The 21331-nt window shown below is 43.0% G+C and overlaps 1 protein-coding gene across 7 annotated transcripts in view; it reads right to left on the minus strand.

Moving 5' to 3' along the window:
• The window catches only part of sorcs2 (sortilin-related VPS10 domain containing receptor 2), a 299088-nt gene that overhangs the window by 157023 nt on the left and 120734 nt on the right, over positions 1-21331 (minus strand). For all 7 annotated transcript variants that reach the window (XM_047330522.1, XM_047330520.1, XM_047330521.1 and 4 more), the window contains exon 3: positions 12069-12168. In XM_047330522.1, the coding sequence (XP_047186478.1) occupies positions 12069-12168 (100 nt within the window). The remainder of the gene's footprint in view (positions 1-12068; positions 12169-21331) is intronic.

Below are 21331 nucleotides of genomic sequence, written 5' to 3' on the forward strand. Positions count from 1 at the left end.
TTTTTTGTCGACATGAAGCAAGTCAATTTTTGTGATTTCTTTTTGTATCGGTTGCTTATTTATCACTCCACCTCCCTGGGAGATTCTTTCACAGGAAAACTTTTCACTTCAGCAGAACACACACAAACAAACAAACAATCGAGGTCAGTCAATCTCCAGAGTCCGGCTTGTGGTCCGTCATCAGCTGTTACCAAGGTAGCGGAGGAAGGGTGAGGATTAAAAGGAGCACAGGGAATGAGCAGGCGAAATGAGAGAATCTGAGCAACAACGACAGAGTCGTGCGTTGGCCTCAGTCATTTTCTCTGATGAGACATTGATGTCTGACAGCATGTCATGAACGCCTGCAAAGCAGATATGCAGAGGTGGACAAGAAGAACTGAAAACTCCGCAGCGCTGTGAAAAGTATGTGCGTGTTTTATGGTTATTATGACTTTGTGCTTTGGGAAAGTTTATGCAGCTGCAGGGATCGTGTTTGACAAGTGAGCAACATTTGGCACCGGAAAGCTCCAAGCTGCCGAGTACCTGAAGGTACCTGGAGCGGGGAGTTTATTTGAGGCCAAGAACTATGACGGAGGAACTACATTTAGACCTGGATTCCTCCTCAAAACACCTGAGGCCCCTGAAATCCTGAAAAGGTTCCCCGGTCGACGGGGAAGAACGTGCAGAGGGGAAAGCGGCTAAATTATGGCTGGAGAAAAACGTTGGGACAAGAAAAATACCGAGAGCTATAATAAGAGACTGTGAAGGAGGGTAGAGGTGGAAAGATGAACAGAAGAAGACAGAAGTCAGAGTAAGTTTGACGGTGGGAAAGAAAGGATGGATGTTTTTAGATAGGGAGGATGAAGTTAAAGGGATGGATGATTTAAAAAATGCAGAGGAAAACAGAGAAAGACAGGGAAATAGAAATGACCAAATAGTTCTGGACAACAATTTGGAATATGTTATAATGCCGCGCATCTGACCCGGGATTTGTACTTTGCATGCCCACCAATCACAAATGCTGTGCTGCGCACGTACCAGTCGTTCTCACCAATCAGAGGTTGCCCAGGGCGACTATGAACACGCCTGCCAACAGCACACGAGTGAAACGTTACAATAACATTGCATTAGCCGAGTGGCCTCCGCGGAGCCAGAAGCAGCGATTGACAATTTCGTCGGGAAGATGTGCAAAACAAAATCAGCCATTGTGCAAAGCATTCGGTCGCTTCAACCCGGGGCAACACCACCAGCCTGTATCCATCGCTTGACCCAGCGCCACAGGCCACCATAGCTCACTGAGCCACCGTGAGGTGAAGAAAGGCCACGGCTTCTCCCTCGTTAAAGAGACATACTGCCAACACTGTCACCGTGTGCTCCTTCACTGCTCCTTCCCCGTCTCCTCTTCCACGCATCTCGCCCTCTTTCAGTGTGCGTGTGTGCGGGCACACGTGATTGTGATCGCAAAGGAGAATCGCGATGGCAATATCTGTCGGAAAAATCGCAATTTGACATGCCCCGAATCGTTCAGCCCTGATGTAAAATCCCTACAGACTGCAAGTGGACTTGAACTGACTTCAGGATCTCCAGCTGCTCCATCTCCTTTGTTCACCAAGCAAACATTTTATAATCGAGATCGCCCCTTTATCATTTCTGCACCTCTAACTGCAGCGTGTGAGTTAGAGGCTCAGCACCAGGCTCAGCCCAGGAGATTACTGCACGGTGAGCTGCTGCCTCTGTAGATCAGACGCTGAGTACAAGCAGTCAGACTTAATGAAAGCAGCGTTGCAAATGAGCGCAGCACTAAATTACCGATGCCCTGTGTACCTCCAGAAATCGTTCACAAAGACCCGTGCGGAAACCGGCAGGTGTCCCTGCAGCTTTGTGAGAGAGGAGAGTGAAATCTGAGCAGCGACAACTTCGTCATTTTCTCTGGCGAGACAGTGATGTCGAAAGCATGTTATGAACGCCTGCAAAGCAGATATGCGGAGGCGGACAAGAAGAACTGAAAACACAGCGCCGCGGAGTATGCGCGTGTTTTTACGGTTAGGACTTTGTGCTTTGCAACTGAACACTGAATCAAACAGGAAAGTTTACGCAGCTGCAGGGATTGTGTTTGACGAGTGAGCTACATTTGGCACCGGAAACCTCCAAGCTGCCGAGCACCTGAAGGAACCTGGGGGGGGGGGGGGGGGGGGGGGGGCGTGGGGGTTTAGTTGAGGCCAAGGACTATGACGGAGGAACTAAATTTAGGTTCAGGTCTGGATACCTCCTCAAAACACCCCGGGCCCCTGAAATCCTGAACAGGATCCCGAGTCCCTGGGAAAGTGCCTTCAGAGGAAACAGGCTAAAATATGGCAAGAGGAAATGTTGGAAGACGAACAAGGAAAAGACAAGAGAGCTATAAAACCTGATGGAAAATGGATGCATGCTGGGATGAAAGACAACAAAATTCTTCCCCTTGTTACCATTTGATGTAGAGCGATGCTGCATTGTTCAAAGCCTGTCGTGCCGGTTTTTATTTCGTTTTGTGCACAGCTGGGCATCTCACCGAGCTGGTACTGTTGGTGGAGCTATAGAAGGCCCCGAGGTACAGTGTCTCAGAAACAAAAATCAGACATCGACCGGGGTGTTCTTGCCTGTGTGACAGTTCTCTTATCTTGGGACCGACTGGGAGACATCAAAAATCGAATCGGTGGAGCTAAACTTGGCTCGCTTCCATCAGGAAGGGACATTACAAAGGGAAAGGTACGACAGTCGTATTTATTTTTGGACACCGCGTTCAAAACAACTGGGCCAGTTTAAGGGCTTCATCGAAGCGGACGTGTCTTTTCTTTGGCAGTGGCAGCCTCCACACACTCCATGCTGATTTAAATGACTGATCATGCTGATGGACAAATGAATGCATACATTTCCTGACGCATTGTGTGATACATTAAAAGCTGGAAGACTTTTCAGGTTTTACACTACTAAAAAGCTGCGTTGAAATATTAACTGAGCAAACACCTACAGCTCTGAAACTCAGAGACAAGCACGGGTTAGGAATTTACATCCAGTCTGGCTCCGGAGCGAGCCAGCAGATAGCATTGTGACTCAGTGGCTCTGGCTCGCTGCCTATTGATCTGAATTGGTGGATCCAGGTCAGGTCAATCCATTTGGGCCTGGCGAGTGGAGGGCTGAGGGCAGCAGTGCTGATCCCTGTGGGGCTCCGTCGCCGCGCAGGAGGAATAACACGAGAGCGCGGCTGGACGGAGCGCGAGGGTCAATAGCTGCGATCGATGCCGGGTCAACGATGAACAGGGCTAATGTTATGCTATGATCTGAATAGACTGTGGCAATAAGATGTATCGCACTCTGCGGGGACCTGCGGCAGCAGCTTGGTGGATGTGATATCGTTGGATCAGAGGGGAAGGCGACGCAAAAGTGAAGAACATGGATCACTGGTAAATATATGTCCTGTCAATATAGAGACAGATTCACCACTGTAGAGGGGACAGGGCAAAAATGACCCCCCTTTCCTTCAGATCATTGTGCAAACATGTACCCTGTGAACTCCAAACACCCATCAGGCACAGCACACACAACCGGGGCTGCACACGCCAGGCCAAGTGTAATTTGCCCGGACCCACAGCGTCAGTGATAACACCGCAGCACTAATTAATGTTTTTACTCTGGTTATGGGTCAAATGACTGTGTGATGTGAAAGCACTGTCTCGACTGTGTGACAGACAGGCAGAGAACTGTGACGCAGTTCTACAGATCCGACTCCACCCTAGGGAGGTTCAGCATCTTTAAGTTTACTGTTTCAGTTGCAGGGCTCGCAACGTTACTCTTTTTGTCCCCCATCTCTCGTCATTCTCGCTTCCAGCAGGACGGCCCTGCTCAGCACGAATGGGCAGCGAGCAGCTGGTGAACATGGTGGCGCACTTAGCGGTGAAAGAGGATGATATTTCCCTTGAAATGAAGTTCACCAGGTGCCCAGAAAAACAACTCCAAACGAGTGCTAATGCTGCTCACGGTCAGCTGTATGGGTATATATAAGAGCTCCACTGAAACAGGACTTTTTGATGCTGCTACTGTAAGAAACGTTATAATATTGATTTATCAGTTGTTTTTTTTACTGTTGTTATTATTTACCTGCACAGGGATTACCAAGGCTTTACATCCAGCCTACAGGAGTTTGTGCTCCTTGCTGAACAAACAAAGATAATACCCTCGCTAAATCACCCCCAAGCATCCATTTTCTTTATCACCTTCACAACGGAGGTTATGAGGTTGGTTTGCTCTGTTTGTTGTTTGTTTATTTGCCTGTTCGTCTGTTAGCCGGATTAAGCGATATTCAATTGGTCCTGATTTCAGGACCAAAAGAAATAAGCAAAAACATTTTTCCAATTGGTTTAATGTTGTTTTTTCACACTAACAATAGATGTTCAATTAATTATCAATTAGCAAAAACAATCAATAATTTCATGACATAGTCTAAAACACCCTTAAATACCTGCAACCCCAAGCATTCTGTTTCAACCAGTCAAACATGTTGCACAGATAACACGGTGGTGAAATGTCATTCCCACTTGACTTTCAAGGTCTGTTACGATGGGTTTTCTTCTGTGGCTAATGTCTCTTCGTCGTTCATGTCAGTGAGAAAAACGAAAGCACCGTCTGCTTCTCTTTCTCTTCTTTTGTTCCTTGATGAACACCGTCTGCTGATACAGACACTTCTGATAAGCTGTGAAGGAGATGGAGAGAGTGCAGCATCTGATGTGTCGTAACACAGAGAAAATCTTATTCCACCATGACCTGGTGTCTGCTGCCACACATGGATCACATCTGTCTTGCACTGTGTTGATATCTTGTTTGACTTGTGTATTTTTCGTGCGTATACTTTTAAGTAAAATCCAAGCTGAACTTTTCTCTGTGACTGATGAACTAAACCCTCGCGCGTCGGTTGCCTAAACGTAGCGACACAGAAGCAGAGCACTGTTGCCCTGTGAGTGTGTGGGTGGACTGAAACTCTGTGGTGGAATCCTCAGTTCCCTCCAGCGAGTGTTGGCTCTAGCTTCTGTGGTCTAACCTTGCTCCCGACTTTCGTCAGTTCTCGATTGCACAGTGCGATCCAGCCTCCTTATCAGCCCGTGCACAGGTCCCAGATCAGTGCCTGAGCACAGGATAAAGGAAAGACTGCCTCTCTACAGTATGACATGGCTGCAGGGAAGGAAGGAATGGGGAGGAAGAGAGAGCGACAGGGGAATGGCTGGTTCTCATGTGGCTGTGGTTAAGCTGGCGTAGCTTTGAGCCCTGGAACCAACTTGTGCCCATGTCAAACTGTGTCGAACGGTCACTTTGAATCGCGTTTATTTTTGTAGTAAAAAGAAGGAAAACTTAGTTTTTGCTGATGGCCCACAGCTCCACTCTGCTCGTCTTTTAAGTGTTGTCACCAAGCCAGCTTCTCAAAAAGACACTAAGGCGAAACCTGTAGAAACTGAACGCGAAGTGACCCTCCAAAGTCCGTAAACCTGATTATTGTTGATCAGACAGAAAAGAGTCATAGAAGACATGTCACTTCTTAAGTGACAGCAGCACTGAAATGTTGGAAATGGGGAAAGTAACATGAATGAAACAAGATTTCATAAAGGAAAATTACTATTTGGATAAGTGTAAGGTGATGCCACAACCTAAATCAAATGATGTTGGTATATGCTTTATAATATGTGGCATTGCACAGGTGCATCTAGGCAGCTGAGCCAGCCCTCCAACTTAAAAAAAAATCAGCTTTAGCAAAATCCAACCCCCTCAAAACTGAATGTCTTTGAATGACTGGGATTAATAATTTCAAGCATGCGATTTGAGCCCATATTGGACAACTTCACACCATCTTACACAATGCACTTTTGACCTTCACACAGAAGACTGATCTGAACACAACAGTTCCCCTTCACCATACGCACAATCTTTCATTGACCTAATCAAAGTGTTCTAGGCGCCCCGACTGTCCTATACCATCAGAAAACAATAGTTTATTTGTCATAACCACAATATTTCCCAAAACCTCAACTATACTGTTGTTGACCTACACAGGTCATGTAAAAAGCTAAAATGGAAACCATGTTTGTTTGTTGTAAAAACTTTTACATTTAACCCAAGAATTTATGTTAAATATTATGCAGTATAAAATTAACTATCATTCATGTCTGGAGATAGGATTGAATGATATTGCTTTACACAATGCCCCATCCTATACTCTGACTTATGCAAAATGTATGCACTTTGCATAGGATTAAGATGAGCTTACAGTATAAAGAAAATTGTGTTTTCCAGTTGTGATCATCCACAGAGGTAGAAAGCATGCCAGGCTCTCCTTTCTGTTTATTCATCTCTTTAGGTCATTTCCATTAGCAGATTGGCTTTTATTACAATCAAACTGCTTTTAACATCATTTTGTTCATTATTATTTCCCAAGCCCCCCCTTGGTGACAATGCTGGACAAGGAGGGCAACATTGCCTTGGAGAACATTAGCAACATGCTATTATAGTTTTTTGTTCTTCTCTCGCCATGGAAAGCAGAGGACACGGTTGACAGTCGGAAGGAGATTACAGAGGGGGCTATTTCACTGCCAATCACAGCAAAGAAAAGGATATTCTTGTTGAAATTACAAAAATTGCTCTTCATCACATGAGGGATATTATGATGTGACCACATCTGAATATTTCACCTTTCTGTGTGAAGCTCTTTGAAGTGCCAATCACTGATGTGCTGACAGTGCTTTAGATCTACAGTATCACTCATTCCATTACTCCTTTTCCCATTGTTCTTCTCTTTGAAACTTTTTCAATTGTGTCTGTGTTTAATCATATCTATGTATTTTTCCTCACCCTTTGTTATTTTGGGCTTTACTATCTGGCTTGCTTCTCTTCCATCTCAGTAGGTAGCTACAAAAGTGTGAGTTCTTCCTTGCAGCAGTCCAAGTTACTGTTTCTATATAGCGTTCATGCCTTGTTCTCACTTATTTATTTACAACCAAACTCTGTGGGCTCTCTGGTCAAAGTGCAGGTTCAGAAACACTTGATGAAAAAGTGATGAATTTAATCAAGCCGCTAAAACCAAAACCTCTGGGACCATGAGAGTACATGAGATATTCCCACACAACAGGCTTAACCCTCATCTTTCCTTTTCCAAAAAATTTAAGGATAGATACAGTTTTGAAGCATTTGCATAAGGGCACTGCAAGACTAACGCAAGAAGATGCCTTAAGCTGATTCATTAAGCCCTTATCTCTACTTTTTAACTCTCCACTATGTGTATACATATATGTTTAAACTCTCCCATGCATCAGACATATTCTATCACCTGTAGTTGATGCATTTCTTTGCCTGCAGCAATATATTAAATGAATAATGTGATATTTAAAGTCATCCTGGCTGGCAGTTGAATCCCTCTTGAACTTTGCTTATTTCTTGTTCTTCTCTACTCTGCGTCCTCCGAGACTTGTCTTCGTGTCTCTGTCATAAAAGAAAGTGCTACAATAAACAAAGATGATGTAATGTTTCCAATGGTTTTATAGGCTGATATTTATATGGAGTTACAACATAAAAAATGGCAAATTTGAATATTAATGATACAGAATCACCTTGGATTATTTAACGGGGCCGACTCACATTTTATTATAAACTCAAACGCATCATAAAAATACATCATCAGCGTGTCACTAAATATGAAGAGCTTCAGGAGCTGCAGGAATGACAATGTGGCCGCTACGGAACCTCTGGTCTCAGTCAAATGTGACCTCTTTGTATGGAGCAGAAAACACTGCCTCCACCTCTTTCCCAAATCTATTCTTCTGCTCTGACACATGACAGGAAATCATCAGCAGTATTCCCAGAGGAGATGCCATGCCTACTAGTGGCCGAAGACATAATTGAGGATGCTTGCTCAGAAGGTGGTTTGCCTTTGCTGCCCTCTGAGCTTCATGGTCCTCCTCCAGGTAATGTCCTAGTGCTCATAGCATTACTGAGGTGGTGATGTTGCTGCAGTTGTATAAGACAGGATTGAGTCATGCTGCAGTGACTCCATGTGAAGGATGCAAGGCTCAAAAAAATAGGTATTTATTGAGTGTGTGGCATTAAAAATATGCTAAATTACCAGGAGGCTTAGTATCTAATAGGGGAACAGATTTGGATAAGCCATTAATGGACTAGGAAATGCTTTTTACTTTAGAATACACTTGAGTCCACTGGACTGGATGAAGGAGATACTTATACACAAACATACTGTGTTACTGTACTAGTTTTCTTCTCATTCTCTGCTACATGCCTCCAGCTGCATCGCTACATACTGTAGAGGCGTAAGTCAGGATGTTCAAGAACTGTCTAGTCATTCGGTACAAAAATGCCATATCACCTAGAAAGCAATACTGTGTACAAGAGGTAAAAGACACTGATCAGTTTTGTTGGCTCAGTTCAAAGATTATTTTCTGAATTAGCCAAGAGTCGGAGTCACAGGTTGCCAAGAGGACGCCAAGACACCAGGGAGAGAGAGAGGAGAGGGAGGTGGAGGGAAACAAAGACCAACGCTGAGGGCTGCGTCATCATTGCATGGTTTGGCCATGGACCAGAGAAAACAGCGTCCACACCCAGTGAGGCCCACATCCCTTCTTTCATGTTTGGTGACCATTGGACTTGGTTTACTGCATGTTGTGTTCTATTAGTAGCTGCTATAACTTAAGACTTAGGAGTTTTTTTTTTAATTTTCCCAACAAATCATTTCTGCAGTGCTGCGTGTGCCATGACATCGATCGATAGAACGATCATGTCACAGTTCAAACACGCTTCAGTAAACCACCAGGAGCCGACCGCCTCAGTGTGTAGCAGTATGATGTCTGGCTGCTTTCAGTCCAGCAGTGAGTTCTGTCTGTTAGCGGTACAGTACATTTGCTAGAAAGGTGTTGAATAAGTCCCAACCAGGGGTATGTGCTTTACCAGATGCTAAAAATTGCATTTTTAGTCAACAGTGAGGTTACATTGCCAAAACCAACTGATCCAATGGTTGATATCCACAAAAGGTCCCATAGGTGTACAGAATATCTCTGTTGTTGAGCTGTAGTCAAACTAGCAGAACAACAACTGTCTTAAGAAGTCTAAACTCTGAATTATCTAGATGGTAGCCGGCAAAAATCCAGTAGAGAAGTACCATTAGAATGTGAGTGTTTTGTTCCAATATCAGGTTTAGCATAATGCTTGAACCTTCAGTTAGACGACACGCTCTGGACTCAACAAGAAAACAGGCTTGTGCAAACACTTGCCCAGTCATCAGCCCTCTAGAGACGACTGGTTAAGAAGATTGCTGAGGGAGAGTGCGCTGAGCCTCGAGTCTCGAAGTTTATTTACGACTCTATTGGTGCTGAAGTGTGTCAAGGGTCCTTGGGAGCACTCTCTAGCAAAGGGTCTTGAGCGTATCTTTAATGGAGCTCTCGATGAAGCGATGGGGAGAGAGAAAGAGAGGGTGACATTGTCTCCGTCTGAAGACTCACCTCTCTCTCTAATTGCCTCAAGTCCTATTGATTACCCGAGGCCCCTCACACCTTTCTGTTTGATCCCTACGCACGAGTGTAATCCCCTCACAGAGCTTACGGACCTGCTTGTCTGATGTTTTCTGATGTGATTAGCAGTACTGATCAAAGTGCACTCACGTGCGTGTGTTTGTATGTGTGCAGGGCCACCTTATGAACGTGATCACTCATAATTTGGAGGCTGAAAAGAAGGAGGTAAACACATGGCCGCAAACTGATATTTATTCAGATGGATCAAAGTATTTGACGCTCAACTGTGCGCACACAGAGTCCGCATAAACCTGCACACACACATCGCCCACATACACTGCCTTCCACAAAGCAGAAGGAACAACTCCTCTCGCCACAACAGCACACACAGACGCCTACACAAAACCAATTCCAGCAAGGTGCACTGAACCTGAGCTTCCATCCACCGACTGCGAGGCCTGGAAGTGTATTAAAGCAGCAGCTTGATCCCCAGCTAATATTACTGGACATCTTCTTGTCACAACAACCCACCACAACCCTACCCAACCCTTCTCTCTCCCTCTATCTGTCTCTCTTTCTGTCCCTAAGGGAAATTAAAAGGACTCTCATTCTCATGCAATTAAAAGCCTGCATGCTGTCTAGCTCTCCACCATTCTCTCTTGCTCTCTGAGTGAAGCAGATGAGATGGCAGATCCTGCACAGACATTTTGAGTGGGGAGGGGGGACTGGAGCAGAAACTGGTAAAAGTCACTACATCACATCTCGCTCTATCTCTTCATCGATTGGAAGAACCCTGGACCCTGGCAATGATGCCTGCCAATTAGACAGGCTGCCATGGTTGGCAGTCCAGTCGAATCTCAGCTTAAGTCACCTTATTGTACCTCTTGGCAGCTTTGTGAAACCCGCAGGAGTTCAGAAGCAGCCTTTGGATCGAAGAACTGGAACGTGGGTAGGAGATGAACATGTGGCCCCAGGGCGTTGTCTGAGGAATACCAACAAAATTGTACAAAAATTCCAAACGATTGGTGCAATTTTAGCTTAGCAACATTACAGCACAAGAACAAAACTCAACCAAAGGAAGGAGTCATGTGCGTTTATATGAACATTAGTTGCTAGAATTGAAAAGCCCTAGATGTAGAATCTATATGTGGTTGTAGTTTAGAATTTGAATTAGATAATTCAAATGAAAACTAGTGCAGTGTATGTGTTGCCCTCAGCACATTCATTCAGTGTCTGGGTCAGAGCTACTAGATAGATATCCTACCTTTTTATCAGTTTCTTTTTACAACTTTCCATTTATTTTGGATGACTCTGCAGCAGATCATATACAAACACTAACATTTGGTGTCACTGCGGGACGTTGTGTGTAGGGTTTAAGGATGAATGGTAGGGGAGCATGTACACAGCGCCTAATGTTTGATGTTTGTAATCGTAACCACAACCTTCCTCTAATCTTGAGTGTTTAAAGGGATACTCCTACAATTTTACACATGAGGTTCAGTTTACTTCTAATGAGGAGTAGCACAGAGCCTGTGGAACCTATATAATGTCTTCTGTGACTCCAGATAAGCTTTCCAAACTCTGATCTGGATGGGTAAACTTTGGGCAAATATACTAAATGATGAAAGGCAAACTAATGTCAAAAACTGGGGGTATGGAGTTTGAAACAGTGTTGGGTGTTTACCAGGCAGAGGGAGTCTAATTAAATATCCTCAACAGCTGCATTATGGGAACTGTTGGATGACTCAAACTAGAGCTTATTAGACATGATATCTCCTGCTTCAATTTTGACCACTTTGAAAAAAAAAATCTGTCCCTGACACTTTTGTAGTATTATGGATAATACTAATTTGCTAGAGTGCCTCTTTAAAGTTCCCCTGTGTAGTTTCCTTTTAAACAACATTAAGTTGACTATCCAAAAACACATTTAATGTATTCTTGAGTTCTAACAAATGTTTAACATGCACTTCCCTATTAAACATTTTCTAAAGCTTCTGACTGAGAACTTGTCCACTGTGCGTCCACCTACACCTGCAACCACGCATCGATTAGACGGTTCCAGCTGTCAATTACACAACGTCAACGCACCAATTTATACAGTGCTTTATCATCTATTTGACTCTACATGAGACCATACTTTACAAAATGAACATCATGCTGAATCGAAGAAGACTTGAAACTAAAGATGAACCATAAACTGCCCAGGGAAATTTTTTACTCACGTTATGAATCAAGTGAGAAGTAGTGAGTCATTTTGTCATAGACTTACAGTATATAGAAACGACCAGTGGAAACGCCCTCTGCAGGTCATTCTAGACAATAAGGCTTCAGGCGCTTTCTCATTGGCTTCATTTCCCGCAACCGGAGACAAGGTCCATTTTTATAACAGTCTACGCAAATCCCACATCTTTATGCAGTAGATATCTTGTAATTCCTAACGTGCTTGTCTGTTTATATTTTCATTCAGACATCCAGCTCTAACTTTTTAGTTTCCACCTAAATCTGCAGTCCATTTCAACAAGCTCACAGAAAGCGCAATCATTTTGATCCTCCTACCTTTTTCTTATTGGTTGGGCAGATGTAGAAACTGGTCACCACAATGGTAGTCCCAGGCATCAGGTTGAGTTTGGTGTAGGTGGTGCCATAGTCAGTAGACCTGAAATGCAGATGGAAACAAGAGTGGCATTTAGTCAGGAAACTGATTTCCTTGAATCACAAAATATCAATAGGGAAAGACATTATGGTAACGGTTTGGAGAATTGGACCTCTAAAAAAACCTGCTGCACACACAATATGTTCACAGGTCATTCGATTTTACATCTTTTTTAGGTTCTATATCACCAAGCTGTTTTAATCCTGCAAATGAAAATGACAGTAGCTCCATGAAGAACCATCACGCTGACAGAAAGAAATTAAATCTGCGAAAGGCCAGGGAAAGCACAACCTGCCTCTTCTCTGGAACTTCTCTGAAAGGCATTGTATCAGCTCTCTGTTCACCATATTACTACTTTGTGGTCTGCGGTCTGAGCTCGGTGACAAATCAAACATGGCTGGACAACCTGTCATTGCCACGACAATGCAAAAACAGCCTCGGGCTAGCAATGAAATACTGGCCAATCCCCAAATCTGTCACCTCTAAGAGCAGGTATGTGTATGAGTGCTACGTTTGCTTGAGATTGATCGCTAGTCACTAGATTGTTTCTGCAGTCCAACTCAAACTCTGAGTGAAGGTAATTGTTTGTGACAGGTTCTGAGAAACTTTGCAGGTTTCAAGCCTGAGGTGGCTTGACCGCTTATGGATAATTAATGTCTCAAATTCCTGTCAAGTGTATACAAAGGAAAGACTAACACTTTCCTCAAACAAATAATACAAGGAAGGGAGATAAAGGGCAGCAAATACTGAATACGACAGAACAAAAAAAAGAAGGGGAGAGTAGAAGACGCATTTTCTTGCAATCCAAACATCACGAGAAAGTAAATGCTGTAGCATTTATTCAAAGGTTGAATGTTCAACAGGAGGGAGCCAGGAAGAAGAGGTCTTGATGATAGAGAATGATGAGCAAGCACGTCAGCCTGGTTAAGGATGAGAGGATTTACTCCTTCACACAGTGGGACATCGACCACCGACAGACACACACACACACACACACACACACACACACAATGACTCACAGAAACATATGAAGCCCTGCCAAGCATTTCAGCAATCAGCTCTCCCAGAGTGCTCTGATAGAGCTGGAGAAAACGACGTGGCATAACAGTGGTGAGCAACCTCACTGCACCGAGCCGGTGCACTGAACCTGAGCTTTTTTCGTCTTCGTTGCTGGCCTAGGTGCTTCACCGGGAATCCCTCGGGAAAGGGACAGATCTAGCACTGATGGCTATGCTAGCTAAGCATTAATCTAAAAAAAAAAAAAATGTAGATAAGAGTGAGGGCCTGTTGAGAGGTCCACAGAGAGGCGGGATGATCATCTAATTAGGTAGGATAGTATTACACATTATATATTTCTGATTATCAATTTCCCCCCCTTTTGTATATTGTATATTATAAATATTTTAAATGGTTAAACAATTCCTTTGAGAGTTTGGGTATTAACTACAAACCATTTATGCTTAAAAATACTGCTGAAGGAACAAGCAGTTATATTGATTTCTTACCTTTCATGCAGCCATTGCTTTCAGTAGGTATATTAAGACTCAAAACTTCCTCAGGATTCAACTTTATGTGTGAAACGTGGTGTGTGATTGCATAATTACATGAATGCAAATGTTTCTGATTGTCTTGTTGATTTTCGTACATATATCAAGCACAGCAATATCAGCAATCATTTGAACCTGATTCATGTAAATACAATATTACTAATACTACCCAATAATAAGAATATTCACTCTTGTTTTTTTCTCTGTTTTTATCTCTAACATGAATATGATCTGCCGCGTCTGCAGTTAAATGCTCCATTTTGTTGTAGAGCTTGTTGCTAACTTTGTGTGCCAGGTGTTTGGTGCTGGGCAGGGCAGTGTGCAGTGCCTTTATCGGGCCTTTTAGCTGAAAATAGCTGCTTGCCAATGGCAACAAGGTTAATGTGAGCAGTGTTTGCAGAGGATAATGTAACATTGCTAAATAACATAGGTTAAATGGTCCATAGAGCTGAGTGGAAACACAGAGTTGGTGATTATTTTCTGTGGTTCACCACGACAAGGCAGATTGATTAAAACTAACCCTATGGTTTATGTTGAAATAACTTTAGCCCTAAAATATAGAATGGCAGGTAAATATTGATATGGACTAGTATATTCATGATTGATTGTCCCTTTAATTTGTTGAAAATATACTGAAGGCCATAGTTGTTGAATAAAAATCATCAAGTAATTTCGCTATAATGCAAAGCACGATAGTCGTTCACTGTATGGCTGTACATGGTACAACCCAGTGCTAAGCTCTGTTTGACACAGATGTCTGCAAAGCCTCCCTTCTATTACATATCCACAGTCCTTCATTAGCAGGAGTGTAATCATTGGCCAAGGGGGAAGTGGCCTTTTGCCCAGAAACACATCTCAACACCTGGATGCTGACTATTCACACTTCATGCCACCTCATCTCTGTCCTCATTACCTTCACTACCACAGAGGCTATTTCTTTACAACCATCTGGTCTTACAGACCGAAGGGAGCATTTTTGGTCAACCAAATAGACTAGTGGTCATATATATATATAACGTGATAAGAAAAGAAAATATTCTGAAAGGATCATCCCTCACCAAAAATGCGATAATATTTCCTTGTTAATACAGATTCAACAGAGTATCAGCATCTATTAAACAAAGGATGTTGTTGTGGTAACTCATGAAAAACAAACTCAAAGATGTTGGAAAGCGGAGGGGAAGGGTCAGGGGGTAATGGGAAGACATTATACCACTAATAAGACTAATTTGGGGTTTGGATGGGGGTTACTGCCGCAAGTTGGCAGTCCCAGTGCCTTGTATGGCGGGAATAATGATGTTGAGTTAATAGTAGAGCTCATTTTGCCATCCAGACCTTTGGATTAATAGACTGGTAGGGAGCTATTGTAGATTAATGAGGAATAATTACTTTGAAACAGAGTGAGGAACAGATGAGAGGGGAGATGGCAGAGGGCTGGGAGGAGAGGGGAGAAAGGTTGACTGAAATGTAATGTAGCCCTCAACCCTAGTAAAATTACATAGTAGAATTAAAATGGGGCATCAGGACACAGATACTGTTGATATGACCCTCCATTTGTCTGCAAAGCAATAGTTTTCAGTTCAGGAGAGATCAGAAGAATATCTTTTAAATCTGGATTTGGTTCAAGAATCATCTGATTCTGACACATACAAGATTAACCAGGTTGCCAAAGACACACTTCATTAATGGGAGCCATTTGAAATAATAACAGTGGAGGCTCATAAACCACTAGAATACTTGGGTATAAAGAAGAGCGGAATAACAAGACACAGGACAGGGGAGAGAAAGGTGGACATGAAAGATTTTGCGAAAGTGGATGTTACAGAGACCGACACTGCGGGTGAAATTGTATTTTCTTTGTTGCGCTTGAGAAAACAGAGAAATTTGGAAGCACTTTAAGGGCGACGACAGGTACTGATACAGATTTAATGTCTCTAATATGTCAAGGTTGCTCCCGGTGCCTGACGTCTAGAGGAAGACAAATAGAGAGCGTTGGGTATTCGAAAATATAAAGAAGGGGAAATGGATTTGAGGAAACTAATTTTGAAAGAATTAATGATAAATTCACCTGAACATCTTCAACATGTTAGCAACTGATGTTTTATGATTGACATGTATATCCTTCAAGGCATGTCTCTCCTTATTGTGCAAACATGTCAGGAGGAATCTGCTGTCAAGAACTGCGTTATACTCTGAGAGGGTCAAATGAAGCTGATGGCAGAAAAGCTGGGGGCAGATACAGGAGGTGAATGGGCCTTGACATGTCCATTTCTGCAAGAAGTCAAACACTTAGGTAGAGGGGTACTGTCAGTCTGAATCAGGGCTGGACAGCAGACAGCCAGACTGTTACGTCTGCACAAAGATGTCCCCAGGAAAACCACTAGAAATTGGGGGCGGGGGGGAGTAAGGACAGAGGCCGGCATCTCCTGACAAGACAGAGGACTGAGCTGTATCTGCCTGTGGAGAATGGGTCAGAGTTTTAGATCATCCTTGCAATGTGGAGCACTGCCACAGAGACACAAGGCTGTGAAATTCTGCAATTCATTAACCACAACGCCACTCTGCTGAAAAGAGTGATGAAGCATGAGGCAAACTTGCTCCCTTGCCAAGGTATCACTCACTGGGGTTATTAGCTGTATCTCAAAAGAATTTGTGCCAAATTTTGTCTAGAGTGGGTTAAAGCTCTGGTCATAACAATCTAAGCTTCCCCATCTTTCTTTTTGAAAGAGTGGCGATATTAGCTGGAGATGGGAGCCTCAGATTTATTACAGCAAAGGTAATTGCCATGACTAGTGTTAAAAAAATTACTGCTGAGTGAGGGCCACCATTACCGTTAAAGCTGATTTACAGTGGTTAAAAGCAAGGCATCGTAAATACCACCTGCGCTCTCAACAAGTGCAATTACATTTCATGCTTTAGAATGGTAAACTTGAGTGATACAGTTTAATGACACAGCTCTGGGCTGAGGTATGATGCTGAGAAAAGAAAGGCCGGCACCTCCATCTGCTTCACACATGGACAGGTCATCATTGTTGACCTCTTTCTGGCTCACACCTCGTTTAAAAAATGACCATCCTGCCTGACTTCATCTGTTTTGTACTGACCAGGCAGCACCTTGTCATCTCTCTGTTTATTCTCCCTTCTTCTTACAGCAGAGCGATGGCTATGGATGATAAAGCTGAAGTAGTCTCAGGTGTACCCTGGACAAAGGTTTTAGGGCCATCTGCTATGGCCTGATTGCGTCAAAGCCGAAATTTATTGACTAGATAATGCACTGTCAAATGGTATAGCATGCCTTCCAGAGATCCACCACATGTTGCCAACAGAGAAGCTGCAGGAGAATTGTGTGGCAGCTCTTTTGATAGAAAATGCCTATGGAAATGTTTACTTTCTACCACAGTGCCTCCGCAGACCTCTCAGGCCACAAAGTCAGACGACAGATTTTTGCACACACTCTGTAAGTGTGAGCGCTCCTCAGCTGTGAATGCCTCGAGAAAAACGGCAGCTATGCAGCGTAAGGTGTGAACTTGTGTCACTGGGGAAAGCAAAAAGGACAACTGGTGAACTTTCCTTGCCCTTGAAATGACAGTAGCACAAATGTCTGCCACATTGGTCACAACTCCTGAAAGGGCATACAATGCGCAGTGTCTACAGAAACGTCTTATGGCTGAATGGCTCATGACACAACTATAGATCGCAGAGAGAAAACTGACCTCAATGTGGAAACTTGACCTACTTTGTATAGTTAGATAAAGTCCAACAAGACATGAGGTCAATATGTAATCCCCTCAGGGTGTTTTTGTCCTGCCCCTAGTCTCCTCCCAGTTGTTTGTGCCTGGAATGCCTCTTCAGGGAAGTGTCCAGGAGTCATCTAGATCAGATGAAAACTGATTATTTTTTACACAAAAGAGCAGCAGCTGTAGTTCAAGGTACTCATGGATGACTGAGCTACTTAACATTTATCTAAGGGTTCGTTCAGACACCTAGCGAAAGAAGGTTTATTTTTTTAATCCTCACTCACTCTTTCTTCTGGTCATTAACCAACAGTCATGACCCATGGCCGACTAATCTACTACACAGTGAAATACCCAAGATGCAGAAAAATGCATACAGGGTCAGGGTACACTGATATTTCAAGACCTCACTTAGGCAGTCCATTAATGTGAACATTAGAGACTACTCATTGCTCATCAACATTCCCCTTCCTTTCCCTCTCCCATCTGTCACTTCCTGAACATTTACAAAGTACACTTTTTGAGATCCCCCACCTCTGCACCAAAGGACCTTGAAGGCACCGTCATGTGTAATACAGCAGTGAGGGATCAGAAGGTAATGCACTGTATTTTCCTGTAAGGTAAACAGAGGGAGACTTCTTTCTTTGCAGAGGTGGAATTGATCAGAGCCGACAGTCTCGCGTGCAGTTACATGAGTTATCAGATTTGCCTATGCTGCAGTTGTTCAAACTGTATGATTGAAGTAAATGAGTTCATTTGCATGAGAGTCAAAACACTTGGCAGCACAGGGTGGGAAGATGTGGGCTAGATTTTCTTCATCTTAGTCACTGGTGCCTCGGCGGCAAATTACATCTGGAGGTGCCTCCTACACTGCAAGTAGTCCGAGCAGGCAGTTAGCCAGGACACAGTGATTCATGCTTGGTAAGGGGACTTCACAGCAGTAGATACTCTCTTCAGGTTCACAAAACCACTGGAGCACTGTTATCAGGAATAAGGCGCTGCTGCCATTTCAGACGCTGCTCATGGAAGTCGACCGACAGTCCTTTTTGCATTAATTTTAACTTTTTTATGTAGAAAAATTTGATATTATTAAACTAAACCTTATTCAGTCTACAGAAAGAGAAAAGGGTGAGTCAAGGTTTTGAAATGTATCTCCATTAACGAGCCTCTTTCGGAGGCTCCAGTGTTGAGTCACAGGCCTTGTTCTGTCAGCTTTGATGACAATTTGTTTGTCTCGGAATAAAAACGAAATGAAAAAAAGGTGTATGAAGGGTTACGTGGCCTCCAGGTCTCCCTCGATGGACCACCACCAGTCTGCTTTTGTCAACACATGCTGTGTTAGCACTAGGTGAAAGGTGTTCAAGTCACAGCTCTGTTCCTTGGATGTCCCCAGTTTCCTGCTGTCCTTTACTTCAACCTCACAGTGTTCCAGACTGGCTAATAACATTTGATAAATTACTCACTTTCAAGCACATGGCTGAAACTCTGGGCCTTGACTTTTAATCTGTTTCAGTGCTCCATATATAATACATTTATTTACATAGCACTTTTAATAGTATTCAAAGACACTACATATATACAACATACTAAAAACAAATGAAAATTGCATAGTAATAATCATTCAATAAAATCACACATTAAAAGCAGTTTACAAGAGGTGAATTTTGATTAAGAAGCTGACAACTGAATGCATGCATGTGAGCGATGTACAGAAGTGGCCATTATAGCATCGGCTTTTATGACAAGTCCACTTAGCATCTTCACTAATCTTTCCCCCCCAACTCCCTCTCTTTCTCCTGACTGCGATTAAACACTTCTTGCAAGCTCCCCCTCAGTATTCCTGCTCTAATGTGGATAAGCTCTGACTCAACCACTTTTTGCTGGCTAGATTCAGCTCAGCAGAGACACCAAAGGCACAGTAAAAACACCCCCACCCATTTACTTCTCGGTGGCACCCACGCTGCACCCTCAGTCCACCCACATCCCCACAGAATAAAAGGAGGTAGGTCAGTAAATGGGAATATCTATCTAGCTGACATCCCGATCGGCACCCTTGGGAACATGCTCCCTGAACACCGCACTGTGCCCAGACTTCACATGAAGCATCGCTGTGTTTGCTTGCAGTTGAGTCTGTGATGTTCGACTTCGATCTAGGGGTTTATGTGTCAGATTGGAGTGAGCAGAAATGAGCACATCCTCCAACTGAATTTGTCTGTGAATCCTTAAACAGGCCACACTGTTCACAGCCAGCATCTCGTCTGTCTGCTGTTTCAATCCATCTATTCTACAAATGATCCCATCACCCTTTCTACACTCTGTTTTATGTCGTCATGACCGCACAGAGGCACGGACGCACAACAGAGGAAGCTCAAAGACAAACAAATGCTCTTCAGCTTAATTGCTTTTACTTTCTTTTCCTCAGGCTTTTGGAAAATGCTCATCACTCTTAGTCCCAAAAGCCAATTACTGATCTCATATGGATGATTAATGAGAGACAAAATCCTCTTATATTAGAGCTATAACCAATCAATTCTGCAAATAGATCAGCGCAAGGAACGATTAGGGTTTCACCATTTTTGTTTTGGATGTATTCAGCCTTAAAGGTGTAATTCAGATTTTTCAGAGAATGAAAACTAAAGCTTGGAATTTACAGTTTTAAAAGTATGATCATGCTTTGATTAAAATCGATCCTCAATCAATACAGCTTCTACCCCTTACAAGTCTGTGTGTTATTTTCGCTTGTCAGAGGACTACATTTTTCACAAGATGCAAAAGACTGCCACTGTCATCTTACAATTGAAGCAGTTTTACAAATGTTCCAGTCACACTGTGGCCTTCATCAAAGAGGTACTCAGAAAGGCAGGAGAGGCTGAGATATCTTGACTTTTAATCGCTTTTTGTGTCAATGCTGCCTTCAAATGGAACTTGTGAGCTAGTGGTTATGACACGTGAAGTCAGGTTGCCTTGGCATTCAGGTGGTTAAGTCATTAGAACACCGTTGCTGGGCAAAAGCAACATGGATGCCATCACAGAGGTGAACACTTTAGCAATTTGGCAGGCAGGTCATGCAATTCAAGGGATGGAGAGGCAAAATGACGGGGAAAAGATTAGGCCGTTGGGAATATCCTCATTCAAGAAAAATATGAAGAAAAACTCAACAAAATTACAATATCAACCTCATATAAAATAAAATAAATGTCTATGGCCATTTCTTAAAAGGTTAGCAAACAACTGGCAACTATAAATCACGTCCCCAGTTTTGAACTTAGGTTTTCAATTTCCAATTTATAGTTTTCAAACTCCAATGATACAAGATTTGTAGCTTTCATTTCAAATTTCACATAACCCCTCATGATATCATCAGTTTGTTTGTTTTATCTGGTTATTCTTATCTAGAGTCTTGCCAGGCTTTATACAACTATTTCTTTGGGCTGAAGAGTATTCAAAATGACTGTCAACTGCCCTGATATCATATCTTACATGACAAGCTTCTGTTGCTAGAACAGAGCATCATATAGCAGCAAACCTACATTGTACTGGAAGACATTTCAAGATGGCGGCACATGAGTGCCAGGTCAATTTCGCAGCTCTCATCTTCATCTGACTGCCTGGAGAATGTTAAACCTTTCACATATTCAATTGCTTTAATAGAAGACAGCATTGGTAGCCCCCTCTACAGACAACAAATTCACCACCACTGGCAGTAACGTCTAATTAAAATTCAATAACAACACTAATACAATAGATTCATCTCACTGTTTGCTTCTGGTTATAGTAACAATTTTTGTAACAAATGGCTACAAATAGGTCACAACAAAAGTAGCTAATTCAGTCTATAGCTGTGTCCTAATTCAGGGGCCACCTCTTTCGGAGGCTACATATAAA

Source organism: Scophthalmus maximus, chromosome 2 (assembly GCF_022379125.1).
Source record: "Scophthalmus maximus strain ysfricsl-2021 chromosome 2, ASM2237912v1, whole genome shotgun sequence".
In the NCBI taxonomy this organism is placed as follows: Eukaryota; Metazoa; Chordata; class Actinopteri; order Pleuronectiformes; family Scophthalmidae; genus Scophthalmus; species Scophthalmus maximus.